The sequence below is a fragment of the Macrobrachium nipponense genome, chromosome 16 (assembly GCF_015104395.2).
Source record: "Macrobrachium nipponense isolate FS-2020 chromosome 16, ASM1510439v2, whole genome shotgun sequence".
Lineage (NCBI taxonomy): Eukaryota > Metazoa > Arthropoda > Malacostraca > Decapoda > Palaemonidae > Macrobrachium > Macrobrachium nipponense.
In genome coordinates this window covers 2,996,800-3,020,746 of record NC_087209.1, presented here as the reverse complement: position 1 = coordinate 3,020,746, position 23,947 = coordinate 2,996,800, and the positions used below count along the sequence as shown (strand labels likewise).

At 42.1% G+C, this 23,947-nt stretch overlaps 1 protein-coding gene across 4 annotated transcripts in view; it reads right to left on the bottom strand.

The window, feature by feature from the left end:
* The window catches only part of LOC135195521 (membrane-bound transcription factor site-1 protease-like), a 169,844-nt gene that overhangs the window by 16,530 nt on the left and 129,367 nt on the right, over positions 1–23,947 (bottom strand). For all 4 annotated transcript variants that reach the window (XR_010310156.1, XM_064221760.1, XM_064221759.1 and 1 more), the window contains exons 2-7: positions 11,726–12,410; positions 3,880–4,031; positions 3,116–3,547; positions 2,544–2,661; positions 1,418–1,641; positions 306–490 (exon numbers count right to left, since the gene is read on the bottom strand). Coding sequence is in view for 3 of the 4 variants with exons in the window: in XM_064221760.1 (XP_064077830.1) it covers positions 306–490; positions 1,418–1,641; positions 2,544–2,661; positions 3,116–3,547; positions 3,880–4,031; positions 11,726–12,356 (1,742 nt within the window). In the remaining variant the exon portion in view is untranslated. The remainder of the gene's footprint in view (positions 1–305; positions 491–1,417; positions 1,642–2,543; positions 2,662–3,115; positions 3,548–3,879; positions 4,032–11,725; positions 12,411–23,947) is intronic.

Genomic DNA, 23,947 nt, shown 5'->3' with positions numbered 1-23,947 from the left:
CTTAAATTAGGTTTTCACTGTTGTTCTAGCTAGCAACAAGCAGTTTGCTAGTTAGTTCATTTTCAAGGAAGGAGCTTTTGCTTACTTCAAGTTGTATATATAGAATAAACCTTTATCTAGATTCAACAGCTGTCTGCACCTAAAGGATATGGCTTTAATGCAAAGAGCAACATAGGCCGTGAGGCTGATGGAATACTAGAAAAAACTTTATTACCATCCACAATAATCCCTACTGAAAGTAGTCTACACAAATTACAGAACTTTATAAAAAATAATGCAGACAGCATAACAAAACATCAACTTACCCATATAGAGGTCCATCATTGCCAATCGCTGAAACCATGATGACCCGATTTGCTGTCAATTCCCATACTTTATCCACAAATGGATGATCCATGAAGTCTGGTCCTCCAATACTTAAGTTAAGCACATCAACTTTCTTTAATATTGCATAATTAAAAGCATCTAGGAACCATGATGTGTAGGATACCTGAATAGCAAGAGTTTGGAACATTTAGTCATTTATATATACAGTAGAGTAAAGCCCTGGATTCACAGGGGATGCATTCCAGACCACCCCATTTTTAGAGGGGGTTAGCAAGCATTCTAAGATTTCAACAGTTAAAATCTTCAAACTATTATCCTATTAGTACTGTATTAATCTTTGAAAGGATATTATTAAACTCAGTTCAAAGTCATTTTAAAACATTTTACCCTTAACAAGTGTGGGCAACACTTTCTACCCTTCAAGGTCAAAATGTAAGCTCTCAGACAAGCCTGGGAGACAAATGAGGGAAAACGTTTATCTAACTAAAATCTTACTAATTCACTATAATTTCTTTAATGAACTGATATTTTGTTGTCTCTACATTATTAATATCAATATTTGAAAATTAGTAAATCATTTATCATACAAAACAAACAAACATACATATTACATATGCATAAAAATTTCTCAAAAAATGTACATGTAGGCACAGTACATTATTTCGTCACAAAAATAATATGAAAATACAGACTATTGCTCTGCAAAAAAATTGCGAATGGGTGCATTATCCTGCAAATAATTTATAGATAGGTTCCACAGAAAATTTCATGAATCTCTGAGTTGACAAATTGCGAGCCCACGAATACGGGGGTTTACCGTAATCAAAATGCATAATTTCCTGTAATATTTGCTTACAACTGCAAAGTACATACTGCATTTAGTCTGTCATTTTAAATATTTGTCAGTTGCTGCATTTAGTTTGTCATTTTGAATATTTTTCAATCTTAATTTGTCATTTTGAATATTTTTCAATCTTAAAACATATGTACTACTTGGCAAATGATTATAGTAATGAAACAAGATTATATTCAAATAAAGATATCTACACTGGGAGGTTTGTTGACTGGCCTCCAGCGCCAATGTACTTACCTGATTGTTAGTGAAGACACGATATATGTGAAGCTCAGCATCAGGGGCGAATCCTAAACAAGTCTTGCCACTGGAGGCAATTACACCAGCTACGAAAGTTCCATGACCAAGTCCATCATCCAGTGTCTTCTCATTGGTCCAATTTGTACGTTCTTTAATACGCTTGAAGTGAGGGTGACTTTTGGAGAGTCCAGTGTCAAATACAGCAACCCTTACACCAGCGCCTGTGGAAGATGATTATAAAACTCACTATTGCATTAGCAATACCTTTTGAAAACTACATACTTTACAATTACTTCCGAGGTACAGAGAAAAATAAAACCGACAACAGAAATATTCCATCAAAGAATAGATTCTTCCTGTCAGTGTACTTGTGAAAAACACGATCATAAATGTCAGGCGTATAATCATAAACTTCTCCACAAAAATACCTGGCATTATGAAGCATGCTGATGATACACATCACCGATATTATAACAAATGATTAAGTGAAGGTGAAGCAAAATATCATTTCAATTTAAGGAAAAATAATTTAAGAAGTATCAAGCTTACAGTTACATAAGATAAAGGTGAAGTAGACAAAATACTATGAAAATACAATAATAAGAATTTCAGATTAATAACTGCTAATGACCTATGAAGAGTTCAATGAAGAGTTCAAATTCACATCATCACATCATAGCAGGTTATCTTCTTTACACTCTCAGAGGGGGCAAAGGTGAAGGCATAAGTAAAAGTACAAACAAGCTGGGATAATGATGGACACAAACCAATAAATGGGTGCATTATTTGCAAGAACTCTTTTCTTATTCCATCAAGGTGCCTACTTTTAAGGTAACATAGTGAGCAGAGGACCATACCTACTAGTAATTACATAGAGAAAACATAATGCTATATAAAAATAAGTACTACATTAATATAATGTAAACAAATATAAACAAAACGTTACTTAGTAACAACAAACAGCACTATCCTCTCATCACATTTACATACATGTACAGTACACTACTATGCTGAAGCCTCCAGGTTCTTCATCTTTCATAAACATATATGTCAAATACCTCAGCAACAAGAAATTTTAGCACTATCTAACTGAGGTGACAAATAACAACTGATGACTTTTTACCTGTGATTCCCAGACTCCAAAGAACATCTGCCTGTAAAGTTGATGTTATCTGCCTGGGAATAGTTCGCAGGAGTCTTCGACTAGAATGTCTCCCAGTAGTTTGCCAAAAAGCAGTACCCTGAAAAGTAAAAAGTAAAATACACTCTTGTTAATCCTTTTTTAACTATGATTAGTATTATTACTCTTTAATCTACTTTATGAAATAAACTCAATGGCCACGAACTTAGCTTTCAATCTTCAATAGAATAGGAAGTTCTTAAAGAAAGACTAGAGCAACAAAAATTAGACACACACTGGTAATAAAGAGAATTTTATTATACATAAATGATTACAATATTTTCTGGCCACAGAGACAACCACAACTTTAAATTGGAAAAAAAAAATCACCAGTATCCTCAATACTATATGCACTTTGTTTTCATTTAAAATATTTTTATTCAAGGACTGTAAGAAGCTTCAAAAACTGGAAAATTTTTCACAATAAAAAAGTAAATCACTCATGAAAAAACAACACTTATTGGACCATTGGAAACCCCTGTAGAGTTGTTAACAAATTTACGAACACCTCTTACCAGTGTTAAGGATGACCGTCGCAGTGGCCTTGATGCTGTCCACGTTACATCAACATCATCATGTTTGCAATCATCACCTTCACAAAGTGAGCTTTCCTTTTCTATGTTGTTGTCGACGTCATTGTATTCAACATCAGAGTCTCCATCGTAATCTACTTCAATTTCTTCTGTGTCGTCGTCATCATCACTATGGGTTCCATTTTCTAAATGATCCTTCCTTAAATCTGACTTAGTTAAGTTGAAAAGGAGCATTTCCTCACCAGACTGAGTAATATTGGCAAAAACGACGTTATCCCATATTTCTTCATCAGAGTCTTCCGTGTCATTTATAAAATGCAAATGACGAATGACCATTCGCTGCGCTGTCACTCTCTTCACAGCAGGGTGATCTTTTAAGGAATCTAAGCCTCCATTTTTATGATGTTCTTGTATCTGAAATGAGTCATCAATGCCAATATATTCCCAAGAAATGTTTTTGCTTAACAAGTATTTCACTTCAAAGACCTGCTTAAATATATACTTCAATACAACAAGCTCCTTCAAGGCTCAAGCAGTAACAGGATTTTGAAAAAATTCCTATGGCTATGAACACAATGTGGGGTGTCACTATACTATGACTTATGTTTCTGCCTCATCCAAAACCAATTAAAACATCTGGTCAAACCTTACGGAAGTCAGTTGGGCAATGAACAGTTTTACAATATTTGTGTAAAATTTTAGTGACAAGCAAAGTATACTAACAAAAAACTGAAGAAAAAAATTACCTGAACCACATCAAAATCACTAGGATAGTCACTTGCTGGGTTATTACGAGGAACAAGCTCCCATCGGACAACGTTCGATTCATTTAAAGCTGCTTGGATAAATCTTTCCCGAGCCTCCTGTCTGTAGTATCCTTTAAAGGCCACGATATATTCTGCAATGAAATCATTTCAGTTGTATCAATTAGAAAGTTTAAGCATCCAAGTGCATAATCTTTTACCATTTACAGTAAACGCAGTCAAGTTTAGAATATTAAACTTACTCTTATTTGCCAGTTTTAAACTTGCAAACATGAAATTGTTAAGATACAATAAAGTTTTACACATACTTACCTGGCAGATATATACTTAGCTTATGTCTCTGACGTCCGACAGAATTCAAAACTCGCGGCACACGCTACAGGTAGGTCAGGTGATCACCCCCTACCGCCGCTGGGTGGCGGTAATAGGAATCATTCCCGTTTTCTGACAGAATTTTTCTTCCACCTATCTCCTGAGGGGAGGATGGGTGGGCCATTAAACGTATATATCTGCCAGGTAAGTATGTGTAAAACTTTATTGTATCTTAACAATTTCATTTTTATACATGCAACTTACCCGGCAGATATATACTTAGCTGATTGGCACCCTTGGAGGAGGGTAAGAGATAGTTACTCAATATGAATACCAATTCAAAAAACAGGGAAAACAACTTTTGTTGTAGGTACTATAAATAAACTTAAATACCTTGATTCCTACCTTATTGGGCAGAAGACTTCATGAGTACTGTCTATGAGTCTGCTTGCCTCAAGAGTTCCAGTGAGGATGAGACCTGTCACTGAGAACTCTTCTGGATCATGTCAATGGGGGCTAGCCCGCTTACTCGACAGAGCCTTATTTCGGATCGTACCAACGGGGCCTATCCCACTTACATGGTAGAGCCTTCACCTTTGTTTAGTAGTATCAACAGGGACTAACCCTCTTACAAGACAGAGCCTAGGTCCAAACCATTACAAGGAGCATGAAAACAACCAATCTCGACCACCTGACCACACTACTTTGTTATACACTACGATTTGAAAGTGGTACTTTTCCTTGACCACTTTCAATCGACCATAAAAAACACCATAAGATTAAAATTCCTAATCTATCTAATCTAAGCTAGATTGGTTTAAGCCCCCTGTCCCAGCACCGAATCCGCAGACACGTATGGTCCGAGAGAGAAGCACTTATCATAAGTTACACGTACATCTCTCAAATAGTTAGACGCAAACACAGAATTGCATCTCCAATATGTGGATCCAATTAAGTCCTGTAACGACATATTCTTGTGGAAAGCTAATGAGGTTGCTACGGCTCTGACCTCATGTGCTTTAACTCTCATCTGTCCGAGATGTTCCTCTTTACAGGAAATATGTGCTTCTGTAATAATATCTCTGATAAAGAATGCCTGTGCATTCTTTGACATCGTTCTTCTCGGATCTCTTACCGAGCACCAAAGGCTCTCTGAGTTTCCTCCCATTTGTTTTTTCCTCTCTAGATAGAACTTGAGGATCCTTACCGGACACAAGGTTCTCTCTATCTCTCTCCCTACCAGGGAAGTCAATCCTTTAACTTCAAACGTCCTTCCTTGGCCAAGGCTTAGAAGGATTCTCATTTTTTGCTAAAAATAGGGGGTTAAATGAACACACTGCAGAATCCTTCCTGAAGCCCACTGTGCCTTCTAAAGCCTGGAGTTCACTTATCCTTTTAGCTGATGCTAATGCAAAGAGGAAAATAGATTTCCGTCAAGTCCCTAAACGATGAGTTATTGGGAGGTTCAAATTTATCTGACATGAGAAACCTTAGCACCACATCCAGGTTCCAGCTGGGTGGTCTGGCTGTCTTGGACTTCGAAGTTTCGAATGATTTAATCAAATCGTGTAGATCTTTATCATCCGTGATGTTTAGTCCTGTATGTCTGAACACCAAGGAAAGCGTACTTTTATAACCTTTTATAGTCGAGACTGCAAGGTTACATTTTTGTCTCAAATACAACAGGAAATCTGCTATTTCCGTCACAGAGGTACTGGAAGAGGATACATTCTGATTCCTGGCCCACCTTCGGAACACTTCCCACTTCGACTGGTACACGCGTATAGTTGAAGGTCTCCTGGCTCTTGCAATTGCCTTTGCAGCCGCGCGTGAAAACCCCTTCGCTTCTGATGAGTCCTTCGACAGTCTGAAGGCAGTCAGACCGAGCGCGGGGAGGTTTTTGTGGTATCTGTCGAAGTGGGGCTGTCTGAGAAGATCGTTCCGTAAAGGAAGGTACCTCGGAAAATCTATCATCCATTCCAGTACCTCTGTGAACCACTCTTGAGCTGGCCAAAATGGGGCGATTAGGGTCAATTTCGCTCCTTTCGTCAAAACAAACTTCCTTATGACGTTTCCTATGATCTTGAAAGGAGGAAAAGCGTAGCCGTCTATTCCTTCCCAATTTAGGAGGAGGCCGTCTATTGCTACTGCCCTCGGATCCGAAATCGGAGAGCAGTAGTTCTCCAGCCTGGCATTCCAATGCGTTGCAAACAGGTCTATGTTTGACCTTCCCCATAGGTTCCAAATCTGATTGCAGACCTCTGAGTGCAGGGTCCACTCCGTGGAAATGACTTGATCTTTCCTGCTCAACAAGTCTGCTCTGACGTTCTTCTCGCCTTGGATAAACCTCGTTAAGAGCGTGATGTTCCGCTCCTTTGACCATAGAAGAAGCTCTTTTGCCTTCTTGTACAGTGAGAGGGAATGAGTCCCCCCCTGTTTTCTTATGTAGGCTAGAGCTGTCGTGTTGTCTGAATTTACCTGCAACACTGAGTTCGCGACTTGGGATTCCCACTGTCTGAGAGCTAGATGCACTGCCACTAACTCTTTCTCGTTGATGTGCCAGGACACCTGTTCCCCACTCCAGGTGCCTGACACTTCTCTCGGGCCCAACGTCGCTCCCCATCCCGTCTCCGAAGCGTCTGTAAACAACACTAGGGAGGGGTTCGGTAACTGCAGCGATAGACCCTCGTTCAGTCTGCCTGGTTCTAACCACCAGCTGAGGTTTTCCTTTATACCTCTGGACAGAGGAAAAGATTCCCACAGATCCTGATTCTTCTGGTCCCAATTCTCCTTCAAGAAGAATTGAAGAGGTCTTATGTGAAGCCTCCCTAGAGAAACGAACTGTTCCAACGAGGAGAGGGTCCCCAGAAGACTCATCCATTCCCTCGCGGAACATTGTTCTTTCTCTAGGAAGGTCTTCACTTTTAGAATGCACCGTTCCTGTCTTTCTATGGACGGAAACACTTGAAAACCCCGAGAATCCATCAGAATCCCCAGAGAGACAATGCTTTGCTGGGGATCCATCTGGGATTTCCTGAGGTTCACTAACAGTCCCAGGGACTGATTCAGGTCCAACGTCGACCTTAGGTCCTCCAGACACTGATCCCTGGATTGCGAGCGAATCAGCCAATCGTCGAGATACAGAGATATCCTTATTCCTTTTAAATGTAGCCAATGTGCTACGTTTTTCATCAATCCCGTGAAAACTTGGGGAGCTGTGGAAAGACCGAAACAAAGGGCGCGAAACTGAAATCTTGGCCCTGTATCATAAATCTTAGATACCTTCTGGAAGAGGGATGGATGGGTACATGAAAGTAGGCATCTTGTAGGTCCAAGGACACCATCCAATCCCCTTGTCTTAGCGCTGAAAGGACTGAAGACGTCATCTCCATTGTGAATGTTGTTTTGATCACAAAGTGATTCAGAGCGCTTACGTCCAGAACTGGTCTCCACTCCCCCGAGGCTTTTGGTACCAGAAAGAGGCGATTGTAAAAGCCTGGAGATTAAATGTCTAATACCTTTTCTATAGCCTTCTTTTCTAACATCTGTTGCACCAGATGTAACAGTGCTTGGTTCTTTAAAGGATCTCTGTATCTTGCCGCTAACTCCCTTGGAGTGGTGGTTAAGGGAGGTTTTTCCCTGAAGGGGATCAGGTATCCTCTCTCGAGGATCGAGAGGGACCAGTTGTCCGCCCCTCTCTGAGCCTTGACTTTCGCGAACCTCAAAAGTCTGGCTCCTACTGGAGTCTGGAGGACTCCTGTCTCACTGCGGCTTTGAGAATGGTCTTCGAGAAGATCGTCCTCTCTTAAACGGCCTTCTACTCTTAGGTGCGGGTCTCGAGGTTGTTCTTCCTCGAAAGGGCTGTTGGAAGGACACTTTATTCGTTGCTCCCTCTCTCTTAGCCATCGGCACAGCAGGTTTAAGCCTCTTGGCGGACTGAGCAAGAAGATCTTGCGTAGCCTCCTCCGACAGTGACCTAGAAATGTCCCTCACTGTCTCCTGAGGAAAAAGGTATTCCGAGAGTGGGGAAAAAAGCAAAGAGGCTCTCTGCAAGGGAGAAACAGACTTGGAGAGAAACGAGCTGTAGACTGATCTCTTTTTGAGCACTCCTGCTCCAAAGAGAGAGGCTACTTCTGTGGATCCATCCATGACTGCCTTGTCCAGGCACGAAAGGACACTTGATAACACCTCCATCGTCACAAACTCCGGATCCTGCGCTCTTTTTGCTAGAGCTCCTAAGGCCCAATCCATGAAGTTGAAGACTTCTAATGTGCGAAATAGACCCTTGAGCAAATGGTCCATTTCGCACATTCCCCAAGACGCTTTAGCTGATAGTAGAGAGCGTCTTCTAGATGAGTCCACCAGAGCAGAAAAATCCGCGTTTGCAGAAGCCGGAAGGCCTAACCCCATGGGTTCCTTCGTGTCGTACCAGACACCCGGCTTACCTGTCAATCTAGACGGAGGACACAAAAACACAGTCTTACCTGCCTCCTTCTTAACCAGGAGCCAGTTCTCCAGATTCTTAATGGCCTTCCTCATAGAGAGAGTTGGCCGCATCTTGACAAAAGAGGGGGATTTTGCCAACTTAGTACTCGATAGCAGAGATCCTGGAGAAGGAGGATCAGCCGAACACAGCGAGTCCCCAAACTCCTGAAGTAGTAATGCAGACAGTCTCTTATAATCAGATTCCTACTTCTTTCGTTTCTTCCTCCTCCGAAACTTCCTCCAAGGTTACATTCGGAGAGGGAGACTTCTTAGGTGAAGAAGTCCTGGCAGGTATGCGACTCTTATCCTTTAAGGGTTCGTCAGATGAAGCCGCCAGTTCAATACCCGAGATATGTTTCCTCGGTAAAGAAAAAACCTCCGCTTTTTGCCGCTCCCTGGGTTCTTGATACCTGATAGGGGAGGATCTAGAGCCTACCTTCTCAGGCTCTTGGCGCCTATCCGGAGAAACACTCGTTTCTACTCTCGAGCGCCTACTATGAGCTTGGGGGGCGCGAATCCAAAGCTCAGGATCCTTTCAGGCTCTTGGCGCCTGTGAGGTGAGGCGCTGCGCTACTCTTCTGTGACTCCCAGGAGTAGGGCGCGCATCTGACAAGAGGCTCCTTTCAGGCTCCTGAATCTTACGAGGAGAGGCGTAAGAGCCTACTCCTGATCTTCTTCCAGGAGTAGGGCGCAAATCCCTGGCAAGGCTCGTCTTAGGCTCTTGCTGCCTTTGAGGAGAGGAGCTTGCGCCTACTCTTGATCGTCTTACAGGAGTAGGGCGCGAATCCAAGATTAGGCTCCTTTCAGGCTCTTGACGCCTGCTAGGAGATCGGTAAGCGTCCACTCTAGATACTCTTCCAGGAGTAGGGCGCGAACCCATGTTTAGGTTCTTCCTAGAATCTTGGAACCTGCTAGGAGAGGCGCTTGACTCCCTTGAGGAAAGCCTACCATGAGCTCTCGAGTAACTTAAAGGGCTTCTATCATCCAGGAGTCCTATCGAACGTTGGCGCCTTCTAGAAAAATCATCCTTCGAAGGAGAGCCTTTCTCGCTTCTACCCCTCTGAGCAGAGCGTTCCCTCTCTCGTTCCTTCCTTCCACTTGAAGAGGAGATCCTACTCCTAGGAGATCGTTCGACAGATACGAACCCATCACTACCTTCTCGCAAGAGGACTTTCTCCTTACTCCTACAAGGAGAGGATCTAGAGCCTACTTCTTGGCGCTTTGTGCTATGACTCTTAGCATCAGAGCTTCTGCGCGGGGAATACCATCTTCCCTGTCTAGACGAAGTATCAAAGGAGTCGTCTACTCTCGGGGGAGAATAGGTTCTTACTGGAGAAGATCGCCTATTATACTCCTCCTTCCTACTAGGAGAAGGTCTCCTAACAGAACTCTTAACTGGAAGAGAGGCGTCCTTCCTGCGAGAAGGCTCCTTGCGCCTACTAGTTGAAAGAGAGCCTACTAAAGAAGAGAGATTCACTTGAAGGTCCAACAGGAATTTCTTAGTGGAGGACCGAATCCCTTCTGGTGAAGATTGCGGAGACTTCATAGCCTTCTTAGGCGCAGGAGAATACTCCGGAAAAGGCTCCGGGCTGGAGTCAAGAGCGCCTTCTCCTGAAGGTTTCCAGGCTCTCTTGAGAGGGCGCGATTTGGAAGATGAGCTCCATCCTCGTTTAGGAGAGGACGAATCTGAGTCGGAAAAACACTTCCTTAAGAGGCTTTTCCTATAGCTCTCTACAGCAGCCTGGGACGAGCCTACAGGATCTGCTGAAGGGACGCCTGACCGTTGGGGATACTCTACATCCCCCTTGCGGCTTTCGACATTCCTCCTCCCTTGGTCTATATCTCGCAATTGCTGTTGCAAATCGCGGATTGACGCTTCCACAGCGGCTCTCTCGGCAGACACATCTGCGGGTTCGCTGCGGGGGGAAGGAGCTGAAACCAAAAAGGAAGATGGCGAAGCTACTGCAGGGTTAGAAATACTATCCTGTTCCGCAGAACAGGATCTACTTGAACTTCTAGCTGAAGCTTTTCTAATCCTATCCTTTTCTATTTTTTTCACATATGTAGTAAGTTCTTTCCATTGTACTTCAGGTAAGCTCTCGCATACATCACATGTATCCTTAACCGAACAATCCCTTCCCCTACATTTTACACAAACAGTGTGAGGATCCAAAGTAGCCTTAGGCAACCTCACCTTGCATCCCTCATTTACACATACTCTAAACAGAGTTCCAGGTGTTAAATCGGACATATTAACCAACTAATCCAAAAAACAGCGTATGCCAACAACCAAAGATCAAATACTTCCCAAATAATCCTCGGCGAAGCAAGCAAGAAATTCTAAGCAGGAGCTACCAACAAAGTTGTTGTCAGCACCGGCGACAGAAAAATTCTGTCAGAAAACGGGAATGATTCCTATTACCGCCACCCAGCGGCGGTAGGGGGTGATCACCTGACCTACCTGTAGCGTGTGCCGCGAGTTTTGAATTCTGTCGGACGTCAGAGACATAAGCTAAGTATATATCTGCCGGGTAAGTTGCATGTGTAAAAATGTAGAATTGGCAGTGTCAATGTAATGTAGCTTCTGCTTGTAAACAGACAAGCACAAACCATAAGAAAATGTCAGGCAGTGATAGTTATAATATCATTAACTTCTTAAATACAGCCTCAAATGGATTTAGCAATTTGGTAACACAATAGTGAGGGCAGTTGTCCTAGGAATAGCTCCAATTAGCAGGAAGAAGAAGAAGAAGAAAAGAAGAAGAAGAAGAAGAAGGAGAGAGAGAGAGAGAGAGAGAGAGAGAGAGAGAGAGAGAGAGAGAGAGAGAGAGAGAGAGAATTACCATTATTTCATGGCTTTTCTATTCTTTCTTCCTTTAACAAATTACTTCTGATACCATCATTTTAATTACCAAATTTGTCCTAAGCTTACATTCAAATTATACAAGATTTTTAACTTTATAACCACAATTTATTAAAAAACTTTGAAGGACAAATAATCAGAATTATGCTGTGAATATACCATACTCACCATTTTCAACAATGCTTGAGGTATACTGGATCTTCACCCTCTGCCTCTTTTCATTTGTAGCACAAGGAGGCACCTCAGAAGATTTTTCCACAGTTTCCTCTTGGCTTCCTGATACACTGTCTAAATTTGGCTCTGTTGCAGTTGCAACATCCATATCCATTATACTGCTTAGCCTTCTCCCTACAAACTGTACAGCATCTCCATCATCATAAGTAATGGACTCAAACGGATCCCCATCATCATTTATGTTCTGGGCAAAATCACTACTTCCTCCAAAAGCTACAGTAGTGGATTTACTTAAAATAAAGACTAGCAACATTAAACCAAGACTAATATGCCACTCAGGCTTCCAACAAACTCTAAATCTAGCAAGAAATCTGTTTCTTCTAGTTCTTATTTTCGACAAAGTAGAGTCACTCACAAAACATTTCAAATTGTTTGTCTCGCCATTTTCAGATAGGACTTCATTCTTTACAAGTTCTTCTCCTGAGTCCACTGTGGAGACTGGCCCCAGGCCCGTTTTTTCACATGCTTTGACCTTTTTCATTGAGTTAACACTGTCCTGATGTCCAGCTCTGAATGATGTCTTGCCTTGTCCTCTGGGCTCCTTCCAACGAAAGTTTGGCTTCATTTTCCTGACGTATTTTCACAACAGTGACTGGTTCACATTACGTACTTACAGCACCTGTAATTAAATCAATTACCTTAATTGGCAGTTACAACTTTACCCATTTTCTATAAGTTAGATTTAATAGAGCTATGTAAATAAACTACCACTGAGCATTTTCCTAAACACTTAGGTATGCGATGTATAATTATCAAACATATGTGACCCAGCAACACTTAAAACCTTGCACTAATGATGTCCATGACTTGAATTTGAAATTTTCAATACACACTTCAGCCATCAAAAGGTTACAGAAAAGGAAAAATTACATCCATTTTACCATGCATTTGAAATTTCAATGGTTTATATCTGTTTGTTTCTACTCAAAATGTTTCATGAGCAAGAAAAACTGTTACTGAAAACCAGGAAGGCAGGAATAGAGACCGGTATAAAAATATGCTCCACTTGGAGAATAAGGATATTTAGTTTTTACCTAATGAAAAAGCAAAAACCTACAACAGTACATGTACTTAAGACACTGGGGTGTAAGCACAATGAGAAAAATAGATACACAATAGGTTTGCATCAACAATAATAAATGAAAATATGATATTGTTATGATACAATAAAGTTTTATACATACTTACCTGGCAGATATATACATAGCTATTACTCCGTCGTCCCGACAGAAATTCGAATTTCGCGGCACACACGGCAGGTAGGTCAGGTGATCTACCCCCCCACCGCTGGGTGGCGGGAATAGGAACCATACCCGTTTCCTAATTCATATTTTTTCTTCCAGCTGTCTCCTGAGGGGAGGCTGGGTGGGCCATTTAATTGTATATATCTGCCAGGTAAGTATGTATAAAACTTTATTGTATCATAACAATATAATTTTTATACATTCAACTTACCTGTCAGATATATACATAGCTGATTCACACCATTGGTGGAGGGTAAAAGACAGCTATTACTGAATAGACAGTTAAACAACATACGTTGTAGGTAATAAATAAATAAAACCTTGGTTCCTATGTGTTTAGACGAAGGGTCGACTTCCTAGCTATTGCTAGTAGTCTGCTTCGTCTCAAGAGCCTCAGCGAGGATGTGACCTATGGCTAAGAGTTCTTGTAGATCTGTCAATGGGGTCTTATCCACTTACTTGACAGAATCTAGTGGTCATTTGTCAATGGGGTCTTATCCACTTACATGACAATACACCAATGCCTATTGGCATAATTTAAGGAGCACAACACCGATCCCGATCACCTGAATCCTAACACGAGGGTTTTTGTGCTTAATTTGAAAAGAGCTATCCCCAAACTCATTTCAAATAACCCACCGAAAATAATACACTTATGTTAAAATAAAATTTTTTTAATTACTCATGTTTAAGGATCAGTGTCGGCTCCCTATCCCAGCAACGCATCTGTGGACACGTATAACAAAGAGAGAAGGATCTCCCATAGGCCCACTTGATCTCCTTCGTGCATAGAGAAGTCAACACAGAGTTGCATCTCCCGTTATTACAGCTAATATGTCTCTCACGACATATTGTTATGGAAAGAACAAGAATTGTTAAAAGCTCGCACTTCAAGCGCTTTTAATTCTTAGCTGTTTGAAGGAATCATCAAGTTACTCAAGAAGTGCTTTAGAGATTCCACTGTTCCAAAGAAGACCAGGGCTTTCTTTGAAATAGATCTCTTCTGGATGAAGCCCAGAGCCTGGCTTGCGCCTGCCTGGCGCCTAGCGCCTGGCTGGTGCCTCGCGCCAGTCTGGCGCCTCGCGCCTGCCTGGCGCCTCACTCGCGCCTGGCTGGCGCCTTGCGCCTGGCTGGTTCCTCGCGCCTGGCGCCTGGCTGACTTCTCCCCACTTGCTGGAGATTCGAGCTTGTTAAGAGTCTCGATGAAAACTGGCGATGTCCACCTCGGACACTTTATTTGCCTGATTTATCGCCTCTAGCGCATCTGCGCCAGATTGGGTCCTACTCCTTCTCCTCATCAGACAATAACAGTGTTTATTTGGACTGTCTTGCTCTGGCGTCTTTACGCCTGTTTGGCATTTGGCGCCTGATTGGAGCTACATTGTCCGAAAGTCTGAACATCCACAATTGTTTATCAGGAGAATGGAAAAGGGTGGAAGAAATTCTGCAACAAGGGGAGGTAATTTTAGTCAGCTACATCCAGTAGACGATAGGAAATCTAATAGTCCGAGAGACCAGTCTTCCTCCGAGGAGGATCATACTTGATACTTCCGTTGCTAACGAGCACTCTTCCTACATGTTGATGAGTTCTCTCGTTGCAAAATCTTCCCTTTCCTTGCACGAAGGCAGGGAAAGAGCCTGGAAGTCTAAGGAGACTCTGAGCTGAAATTGGGAGGATTCCTGATTTTTAGCTCTTTAAATATATCTCTTCGAACCTTCTGGGAAGTAGTTTTGAGCCCTCATCGTATTCCAAAGACTCTGTCAGCAAACATTTAAACCTTATCTTCTTTTGTAGATGACAACGTAAATACATTGCCTGGACAACGAATCCTTTATCTGAAAGCGTTGATCCAGGAATAAAAGGTTTTAGTTCTTTTGCCAAACATACCATGCTGGCAGGAATCCATTGCCGAGTCTTTCTAGAGTTTCTTTTCTAGAGTTTCCATTCCAGATTCCAAGCTCAAAATTTTCACTCGTCCTTTTGGTCGGTAGTAGTACCAAGAGAAACATTGATGAGGAGCAGTTCCATCTTGTCAGAACACGGAATCTGAGGCCCAAATAGGATCCCATTGTAATTATAAGATCTCCTAGTCTTGTCGTATAGAGGTATTGTATAAGATCCCGAAGATCTTAATGCTCTGCTATCTCTAATTCCCTTTATAGAGACAGAGTATAGCCTTTTACTGCATTCTTTGATAGCAGATATATACAAAGGTGATTCTTCCCTCTGAAAGGGAAGAAAAAACCGCTATGTGGTTCACAGAGGTATCGGAAGAGGACAGTTTCCTCATTCCCTCTAGCACGATCTGCAGTAATTATATATCTTATCCATGACTACTGTCATTTACCTTGAAACATCCTCTCATTCATGTCCACTTCTGGTCAGTCTGCACGCAGACAGACTCAGAGTGGAGAGGTTGTTAAGGTCCATTTAAAATAGATGCTGAAAGAATATTCAGACTGTCTTGGAAAAGACTTCCAAAACCTGCTGTGAGAAGAACGTGACCTCTGTGAATCCAACCTCTCTAAGTCTAAAATGAGGCATAACGTATTATCCTCTCTTTCTTTGACGCCCTTTGTCTTACATTCTGTAAAGAGTTTATATTTTAGGGGAAAAAGACTAAATTTTATTCCCCTTTCTATAAAATAAAGATGGCGTATACTATTTGCTACCTCTCTCTTATATCTTTCTTCCCGTCCTCGTGCCTGGGCAACGAGAGAATGGAAAATTCTATCATCGTTATTCTGCAAAACAACAAATTATTATTATCCTATTCTCCTAATAAATGATCCAGGATCGAGGAGAATCATTCAAGATTCCTATCCTAGGACATCAGGCCGTAATGTACGGTTCAAATACTAGAAAGAGCCTCTCACCCAATACTGAGAGCTCCTACGAGTCTTTTCCAGTACCAAAACATTACAAGGTCTCCCTTGTTATATGTTTACATAGGAGTAGGATAATATAACATCCTGTTAATAAAAGAGGAGAAAGAGGAGCTGCATGGTTCAAGAGACTAGCCGAAACGTGCAATAAAAAAGGGGTTGCCAAGGTCTTTCTAAAACCTGCACCCAGATTAACTTATGAGTCCGATATATTTTCTATCACTTGTCTCATAAGGTTGAGGAAAGCGAGAGACCTCTAAAGATATCGGTTCTCTTCACCATGTAAAGGTCTTTAAAGCAGAAGAACCCACTTATCCTGACACGTACTACGTTCGCCTGTGGCAATATCTAGAATGAATAATTTGTCAGTAAGAAGTGGTTGATTCTGGTCAAAGAAAAGTTTTCTCCCAAAACCAACTCCTCCTTGCCAGGAAAGAAGTGCGCTTCACCAAAGCGCGACCACTATATTACCTGACATGAGAAGTCTGTTCTTGTTAGAGACTTCTGCAATTTCAGTTAATCCTGACAAGGGGCACGGCCGCCAGTGCGACAACTTGTGTCCCTGTCAGGAAAAAACTGATCTTGTGTCAGTTCTCAAAGAGGAAACTCTTGGAAAGTCTTCCAAATACTGAGAAATTGGAGATCCTGATGTCTTGCGCCTGGTTGGTGCCTCGCGTCTGGCTGGCGCCTCGGGCCTGGTTGGTGCTTCGCGCCTGGCTGCCTCGCCTGGTAAGCCTGGTGGACCTTTATGGCCCATTACTTGCAACCGTGGCAAAAAACTCGATATCAAAATAAGAAGAGGTGCTGTAAGAATCCTATAATTCTACAGAACTTCCATAGTTGGATGTTTCTTCTCAATTTTCCTCTAATTCGAGTATATCGGAAGGGGAATTATTCTTTCCTCGGTTAATTCTTCTCCCCCCCCCGTATCCCCCCCCCCTTTTTTTGTTTTTTCTGAACGAGAAGGACTACTCCAGTGCGAGGGACTGAGTAACTTCCCAGCTCTATGTAGGAAAGCATAATTTGCTCTATTAACTAATTATTTTCTAGTTGGAGCCAGGCGTCTGGCTGGCGCTTATGATTCCTTATGGCATGGTTCGAGGAAAAGGAAGCAGTCTACGGGAAGACTGTTCGTCTTCTACCTTGCTAAGAGATCTATGAAGAAGACTTCTCGGAGGTTCTCACAACTCTTTGCAATAAATGTTAGACATACTTTAACAGTTATTATTGTTGATCGAGGTTCTCACGGACTCGCAAATTCTTGCATTGCTTTTATTTAATAACTCGCTCAAACGAGAAATATTTTGGATGGTGCTCTTGGCTTATTGCACCAGGCTGGCGCCTCCTACTAATTATCTTTATGTTATGTGTCAGAACATCTGTGTCTTTATGGTACCCGAGATCCTTTCATATGTTAATTCTGTTCTTATTATGAAAAACTTTTATATACGTAGTATAATCCATTCAGGGAAACCATTTCCCACTAAAAGAATGTTTCCCATCCGATTCATACAACTTCTGCGCAATATCAGATTCTAAATACGGTTGTGTCCTTTCTTGAAAGACTTAACCATACCGTAGTCTTGAAGTGAATCTCTATTACATCTCTCTTCTCACTAAGTATGTACTCTAATAAGCCATGCTTTCGTAAGTATGAGTGCATTAAATAATATAATGTTCTGCTGCATTAGAATCCTTTAACCCTCTTACGCCGATTGGACGTATTAAACGTCGAGTCAAAATGTCTCCCGTATGCCGATTGGACGTATCATACGTCGGCTTCAAAAAAGTTTTTTTAAATTCGCGGAAAAATACTTATAGGCCCTACCAGCCGAAAACTTTTGTATCACGCGCCTTGGGGATGCTGGGAGTTCACGGATCAAGGCGTTGTTTTGTTTACAATCGCTACGCAGGCGCGCAAGCGCGAATTTCTTTCTTATCGCACTAAAAAGTATCAGTGACACATCTCGGAAATTATTTCGTCACTTTGACATAATTATTGCACCATTTTAAATTATCCTTTACATGAAGTATTATATATGAAAAATGTGCGCAATTTCATGCACAATACAACTAAAAATACTCATGATTGTAGCTTTTATCAGTTTTTGAAATATTTTCATACAAATAACGATAAGTGCAAAAATTTCAACCATTTCGGTCAACTTTGCACTCTTACAGAAATGGTCGATGAAACGCAATCGTAGAAGCTAAAACTCTTACATTATAGTAATATTCAATCATTTGCCTTCATTTTGCAACAAATTGGACGTCTCTAGCACAATATTTCGATTTATGGTGAATTTATGAAAAAACTTTTTCCTTACGTTCGTGCGATAACTCTTCCGATAAATTTTTTCGTGCGATTGTCCTAATGTTTGCACCCTTTTAAATTTGCCGTTACATAAAGTTTTATATATGGAAATGTGCGCAATTTCATGCACAATACAACAAAAAACAACCCATGGTTGTAGCTTTTATCAGTTTTGAAATATTTTCATATAAATAACGTTAAGTGCAAAAATTTCAACTTTCGGTCAACTTTGACTCTACCGAAATGGTCGAAAAACGCAATTGTAAGCTAAAACTCTTATATTCTAGTAATATTCAATCATTTACCTTCATTTTGCAACGACTTGGAAGTCTCTAGCACAATATTTCGATTTATGGTGAATTTATGAAAAAAAAAAACATTACGTTCGCGCGGTAACTTCCCGAAAAAATCAGAATTTTTTTTGTGCGATTGTCGAAATGTTTGCACCATTTAAAATTAGCTGTTACATAAAGTTTTATATATGAAAATGAGCGTAATTTCATGTATGAATACAACTAAAAAATTATTGAAGGTTGTAGCTTTTCTCTTTTTTCGAAATATTTGCATATAAATCACGATAATAGAAAAAAAAAAAACCACGTTCGGTCAAATTTGACTACCGAAATAGTTGAAAAACGCAATTGTAAGCTAACTCTTACGGCCTAGTAATATTCTGCATTTTTCTTCATTTTGAAACAAATTTGAAGTCTCTAAAAACAATATTGTGATTTATGGTGAATTTTTGAAAAATATATTTACCTTCACTCCGCGCGCCGATTCGCGGCCGCAAGTCTCCGAAATACGTACATGGCATTATCTTAATATTTGCTCCTTTTCATATTAGCCTTTTTATAGAGTTTCATATATCAAAATGTGCGCAAATTCACGAAGAATACAATAAAAAATAATTGAAGGTTGTAGTTTTTCCATCTTTGAAATATGTCCATATAAAAAAAATATATATATTAAAATTTCGACATTCGGTCAAATTTAACTCGTCCGAAATGGTCGAAATCTGCAATTCTATCTAAAAACTCTTACGTATCGTAATATTCAATCATTTGTCTTAATTTTGAAACAAATTGGAAGTCTCTAGAACATTATTTGGAATTACGGTGAATTTTTGAAAATAACAGGGGGGTTTTTGTACGTCCGCTCGTTACGGAATTCGTACATCATTTTGTGATAATATTTTCCGGTGTTGCTTTTATTGTTTTACAATATTTATATATCAAAATGATCGCAATTTAGTGTACAATACAACGCAAAAAAAAAGTAACTGGTTAGCTTTGACCGTTTTCTGCACAGCGTGATTTGAATACAATTATGTATGAATTTTTTTTTTTTTTCGCTACCATATATCGCATTATTTACATATGATAATGATATTATTTTTCATTTCTGATGGTTGCATTCTAAACTTCAGGCAATGACAAAAAAGGAGCCAAAAATTAACTCTTAATCTTCAAAAGTACGCGCGCTGTAATTTTTTTGAAAAAATGACAATTTGTCGAAATTGCATTTTTCCTAACTATACAAACCTGAGGTCCCTTTAACAATAGGAAGTAGCTAGCGGCAGCTGGAACGGTCGTAAGCTTCGAACAAGGGGAGAACGGTAGTTAACTGCTTGTCCGATCGTCGCGCGCCGCGCGACTGGGAGGTAAACAAATCACTTTTGCTTTTGGCCCATGCAAAATACGCAGAGTGAGGGGTGGCATGAGGAGGGACTATATGTAAAGGACTCAGGTTTGGTATAGTTTATAGAAAAATGCATTTTCGACAAATTGTCATTTGTTCCGATACGTAATACAAACCCTCGGTCCTTTAACAATAGGAAGACTCACTTCTTGGTGGGAGGAATATGACAATTTGTCGAAAATTGCATTTTTCCTAACTATACAAACCTGAGGTCCTTTACAATAGGAAGTAGCTAGCGGCAGCTGGAACGGTCGTAAGCTTCGAACAAGGGGAGAACGGTAGTTAACTGCTTGTCCGATCGTCGCGCGCCGCGCGACTGGGAGTAAACAAATCACTTTTGCTTTTGGCCCATGCAAAATACCGCAGAGTGAGGGGTGGCATGAGGAGGGACTATATGTAAAAGGACCTCAGGTTTGTATAGTTAGGAAAAATGCAATTTTCGCCAAATTGTCATTTGTTTCCGATACGTTAATACAAACCCTCGGTCCTTTAACAATAGGAAGACTCACTTCTTGGTGGGAGGAATCTGAGTCTTTTGATGAACAGACTGGTGTTCGTCCATCCCTGGAATGCCTCCCTGGTCGTAAGAGCGAGGGAGGGATCCAAGCCTCTGTCCGATTGATCGGGGTGTGCACCGCAGGATCAATGGTCAGACCTCTGGGCCGAGTACTAAGAGAGAGGCAAGCGTATCTCTTCGTACCAGCAAGCAAGAACTTGTTCCTGTTTGCAAGAGGCACATAAAGTATGGGTTGTCTCAAGCTGGCATCCACTTCCTCCCCCCCTTGTTGGAGGAAGTGTGGATATACGCTCCTATCCCTAGTGAAAGGGATAGGATGGGGCGGGGCTGTTAAGTAGCTCACCTGCATCTTGTCCTTATCCAGCAGGGTGACGACCGTGTCCCTCTAACCACAGGTAGAGGGGAAGAAAAAGATGGGAAGAGGAGCCAGTCACACTCTCATTCACCATCCATTCTTACGGTCACACAGGACTCGATGTGTTCAGCCTGCGAGGGTCTGGGTTCGCTACACAACGTGTTGAGCAGCCACCACGGGTCCCAAGGCAAAAAGATCCAAGGACCTGTTGGGGTCAAATATCCCCGAAGGTTAGAAGGAAGGGCATGGTGGTCTGGTTTGGACCAGACCCCTGCCTTCCAGTACCTGCGCCAAGGAGAAGTTCTTGCGGACAAGGCAGCTCATCCTTCGCATCGAAGGCGGTGAAGAAGTCCATTAGGAGGGGATTGTGAACGACTTCGAACCAATCGTCAGGACCGAAGGGTTCTGAGTCTTCGCTACGAAGTTCGGTACGAAATCGAGCGTCACGGATCCCATCCCCTGGATGCTTGACTTCGCAGGAGAAGTCATGCAGTTCCTCAGAGGAAAGAAGGAAATAGTCGCATGACCTATCCCTCTTCTCTACTTCGGTGATGTCCAGTACCCATACCGGTCTGTCCGTTAGCAACGAAGTCTCTCGCATCCTCCTATCCCCATGCAGCGAAGTTCTCGGTAGTGGATAGGACACCGACACTCCATGGTGGGTGTCAATGGTATGGGTACTGTGACAAGCTATTAAACGAAGTAATGATTGCTCTGTAACAACCGAACTAAGTCAACAGCGTAGTTCGTAACTGACTCACGGCCGTTCTGACAGCTGCCGACTGACTGCGTTCGGTAGGAGGCAAAGTTTGTCAAAGCATCCGAGTAAGTCACGTGACCTTCGCCTTTTAAATTTAAAGGGTTATGCCGAGAGACCAAACAAATAATGTATTTGTTTGTCACCATGCCGGACAGCGAGGTGATGATTCTCTTAAGGCATGTGCCCAACAGGCGAAAGTCAATTGCCTTCTAGAGACCGAGGTCCCTGAAGGTAAACATCTCATGGTTGTTGAATCTCAGCTAAGGAGAAACACACCTATGTACCGTTGAAGACGAAGGTAGATATTGAATGCAACCTACGTCTTCACAGACGAATCGAGAGAAGGATTCTCAAAGATTCATAACCTGTGCTTACAAATGACTGAAAACGCTAACCGCTATTTCATTTGCTGTCCGGTGAGAAGTCGTAGTTGCAATGAAAGCGGGGCGTTCTTCAGTAATGAAAACACAGGGGAAAGCCGCCTGAAGAACTGCTTCTCATGGGCTGAACATTTGGAAGTAGAGCTGTCAGGTCGGAGAGTTGGCAATGTCTTCTGACACATCTCGTAATTCGGGTTGAACAATGAACAATTGTATACCTACGAATACGAGATATTTTGAAGACAAACTCAGATGTCTGCAAAATCATTCGCATTATACGCAGTGCGATGCAGCGGGAGACTTGTACAGACTTCTGTTACCGTGCGGTAAACAGAAAGATGAAAGAGTCCAAGAGATATCTCTGTTGAAAATTCTCGCAATGTCGAAGGCGATGGAATCTAGCGTCACCAGCAGTAGATGGGTCCTTCATTATTGCGAGAATCCCCGTTAATCAGAAGACCTAAGTCCATGATTGTTGGGCAGAGATACGGTTTCGGTAGTCAATCAAAGCAGGGCAGAGAGAGACATACATGACCGTGCATATCGGAGGCCCAGCTGATACTGAGCTGCTATCAGGCAGTTCAATACGCAGTAGTTGAGCCTGAGCTCTCGCTGACCATCGTCATCCTGAGTTGCCAGGTAATCCATTATTCCACGAAGGAATGCGTTCGGCTAGAACTACCGAGTCATAAAGATAGCTCGAGCAATTATATTTAGGCGAAACGAATTTCGGTAAATATAACAGTTGAAATGGTGTTGTCGTGACAAAACCATAAGTATATAAAATTGAAACTGAAAACTCCTGGGAGGTTTGCAGGCACCCCGAGGTTTGCAGTTCAATTAGAATACTTCTCTTATAAGTCGCAATCCGTAGTTTCACCTAGGATATGCGCCTACACCCCTCGGACAATTCAACTGCTTAGTAGTAATCATGTCGCGAGGTTTATATACGTAGTATATTTGTAGGATTCTGAACACGATCTCCATCCTAAATTCTTTCCTTCAAGAAAACAAAATAAGGATTGGAGATCGACCCACCTTCGATCTCTATCAAAGAGAGTGAAGAGAAGTCTTCCTCGAAGGAAAGCTTCATGGTGAACAGAATACTAAGACGATAGTTCAAGCCAAACTGGATATTCCCGTTCTGATCTTCTCTAGTCCAGGTTGGTCGCCTACTGTGAGATAGTTTCTTCAGCAGCAGTCTTCTTCCCAATGCTAGAATTCCAGGAATTCCGAGCATAGGCGAGGTTCCCGATTATCGTGTATCATCGGGGATTCTCGTCTCGCTCACTTTGGACCGTGGTCTCGCCTAAGTGTTTGGAGATCGTAAAACTCGAACACTGAATGCGTTAGAAATTCCGTAGAATTCTAAGCAGTCTGCGAAACCCCCACCGAATTCGCCAAACGATATCGGCTGGTGGTCCTCTCGATTCCCGTAGAAATCGAGAATGGGGCAGGATTCCTCCTCAACGACCGGGGCTTACGTCAGGTAGGACCCGAAGGTCCCCCCGGTAGCGCAGTCCCGAACGTGGGATCCTACAGAGAAATCTCTGTAGGATCCCTCCCCTTTCCCTCGTAACCGTAAGGAGAGAGGGAATGGGGGAGGAATTGGATACTCGCTCGCCTTCCCAGTGGAACTAGCAGTCGGAGAAGAGTAGGAACAGCCATCGCCTTGCGGCGATGGCCTCTCAGAGTCTGGGAAAACGTATTGTCAGAGAAAACGTTTTTCCCGCGGAGGGTTATGAACTCTCACTGTAGGTAAGGGTCTGCCGCCACTGTGAACGTCGTCTGGGTGGGGCTGATCGACACCTGACAGGAGAGAGCCGATACCGTCCTCCGACTCATTCCAGTCCTCGTCGAGGTCGAAACCTCTCAGGAGGACCGAAGGAGTATTCAAATACGGTGTCCGAAGACACGTAGAAACGCCGCTGTCGCAGTAGAGGAGGTGGAAGTAGCTTGATCGAGCCGGCCAGAACTGAGAGAGCCTTGCCTTGTCCGAGAC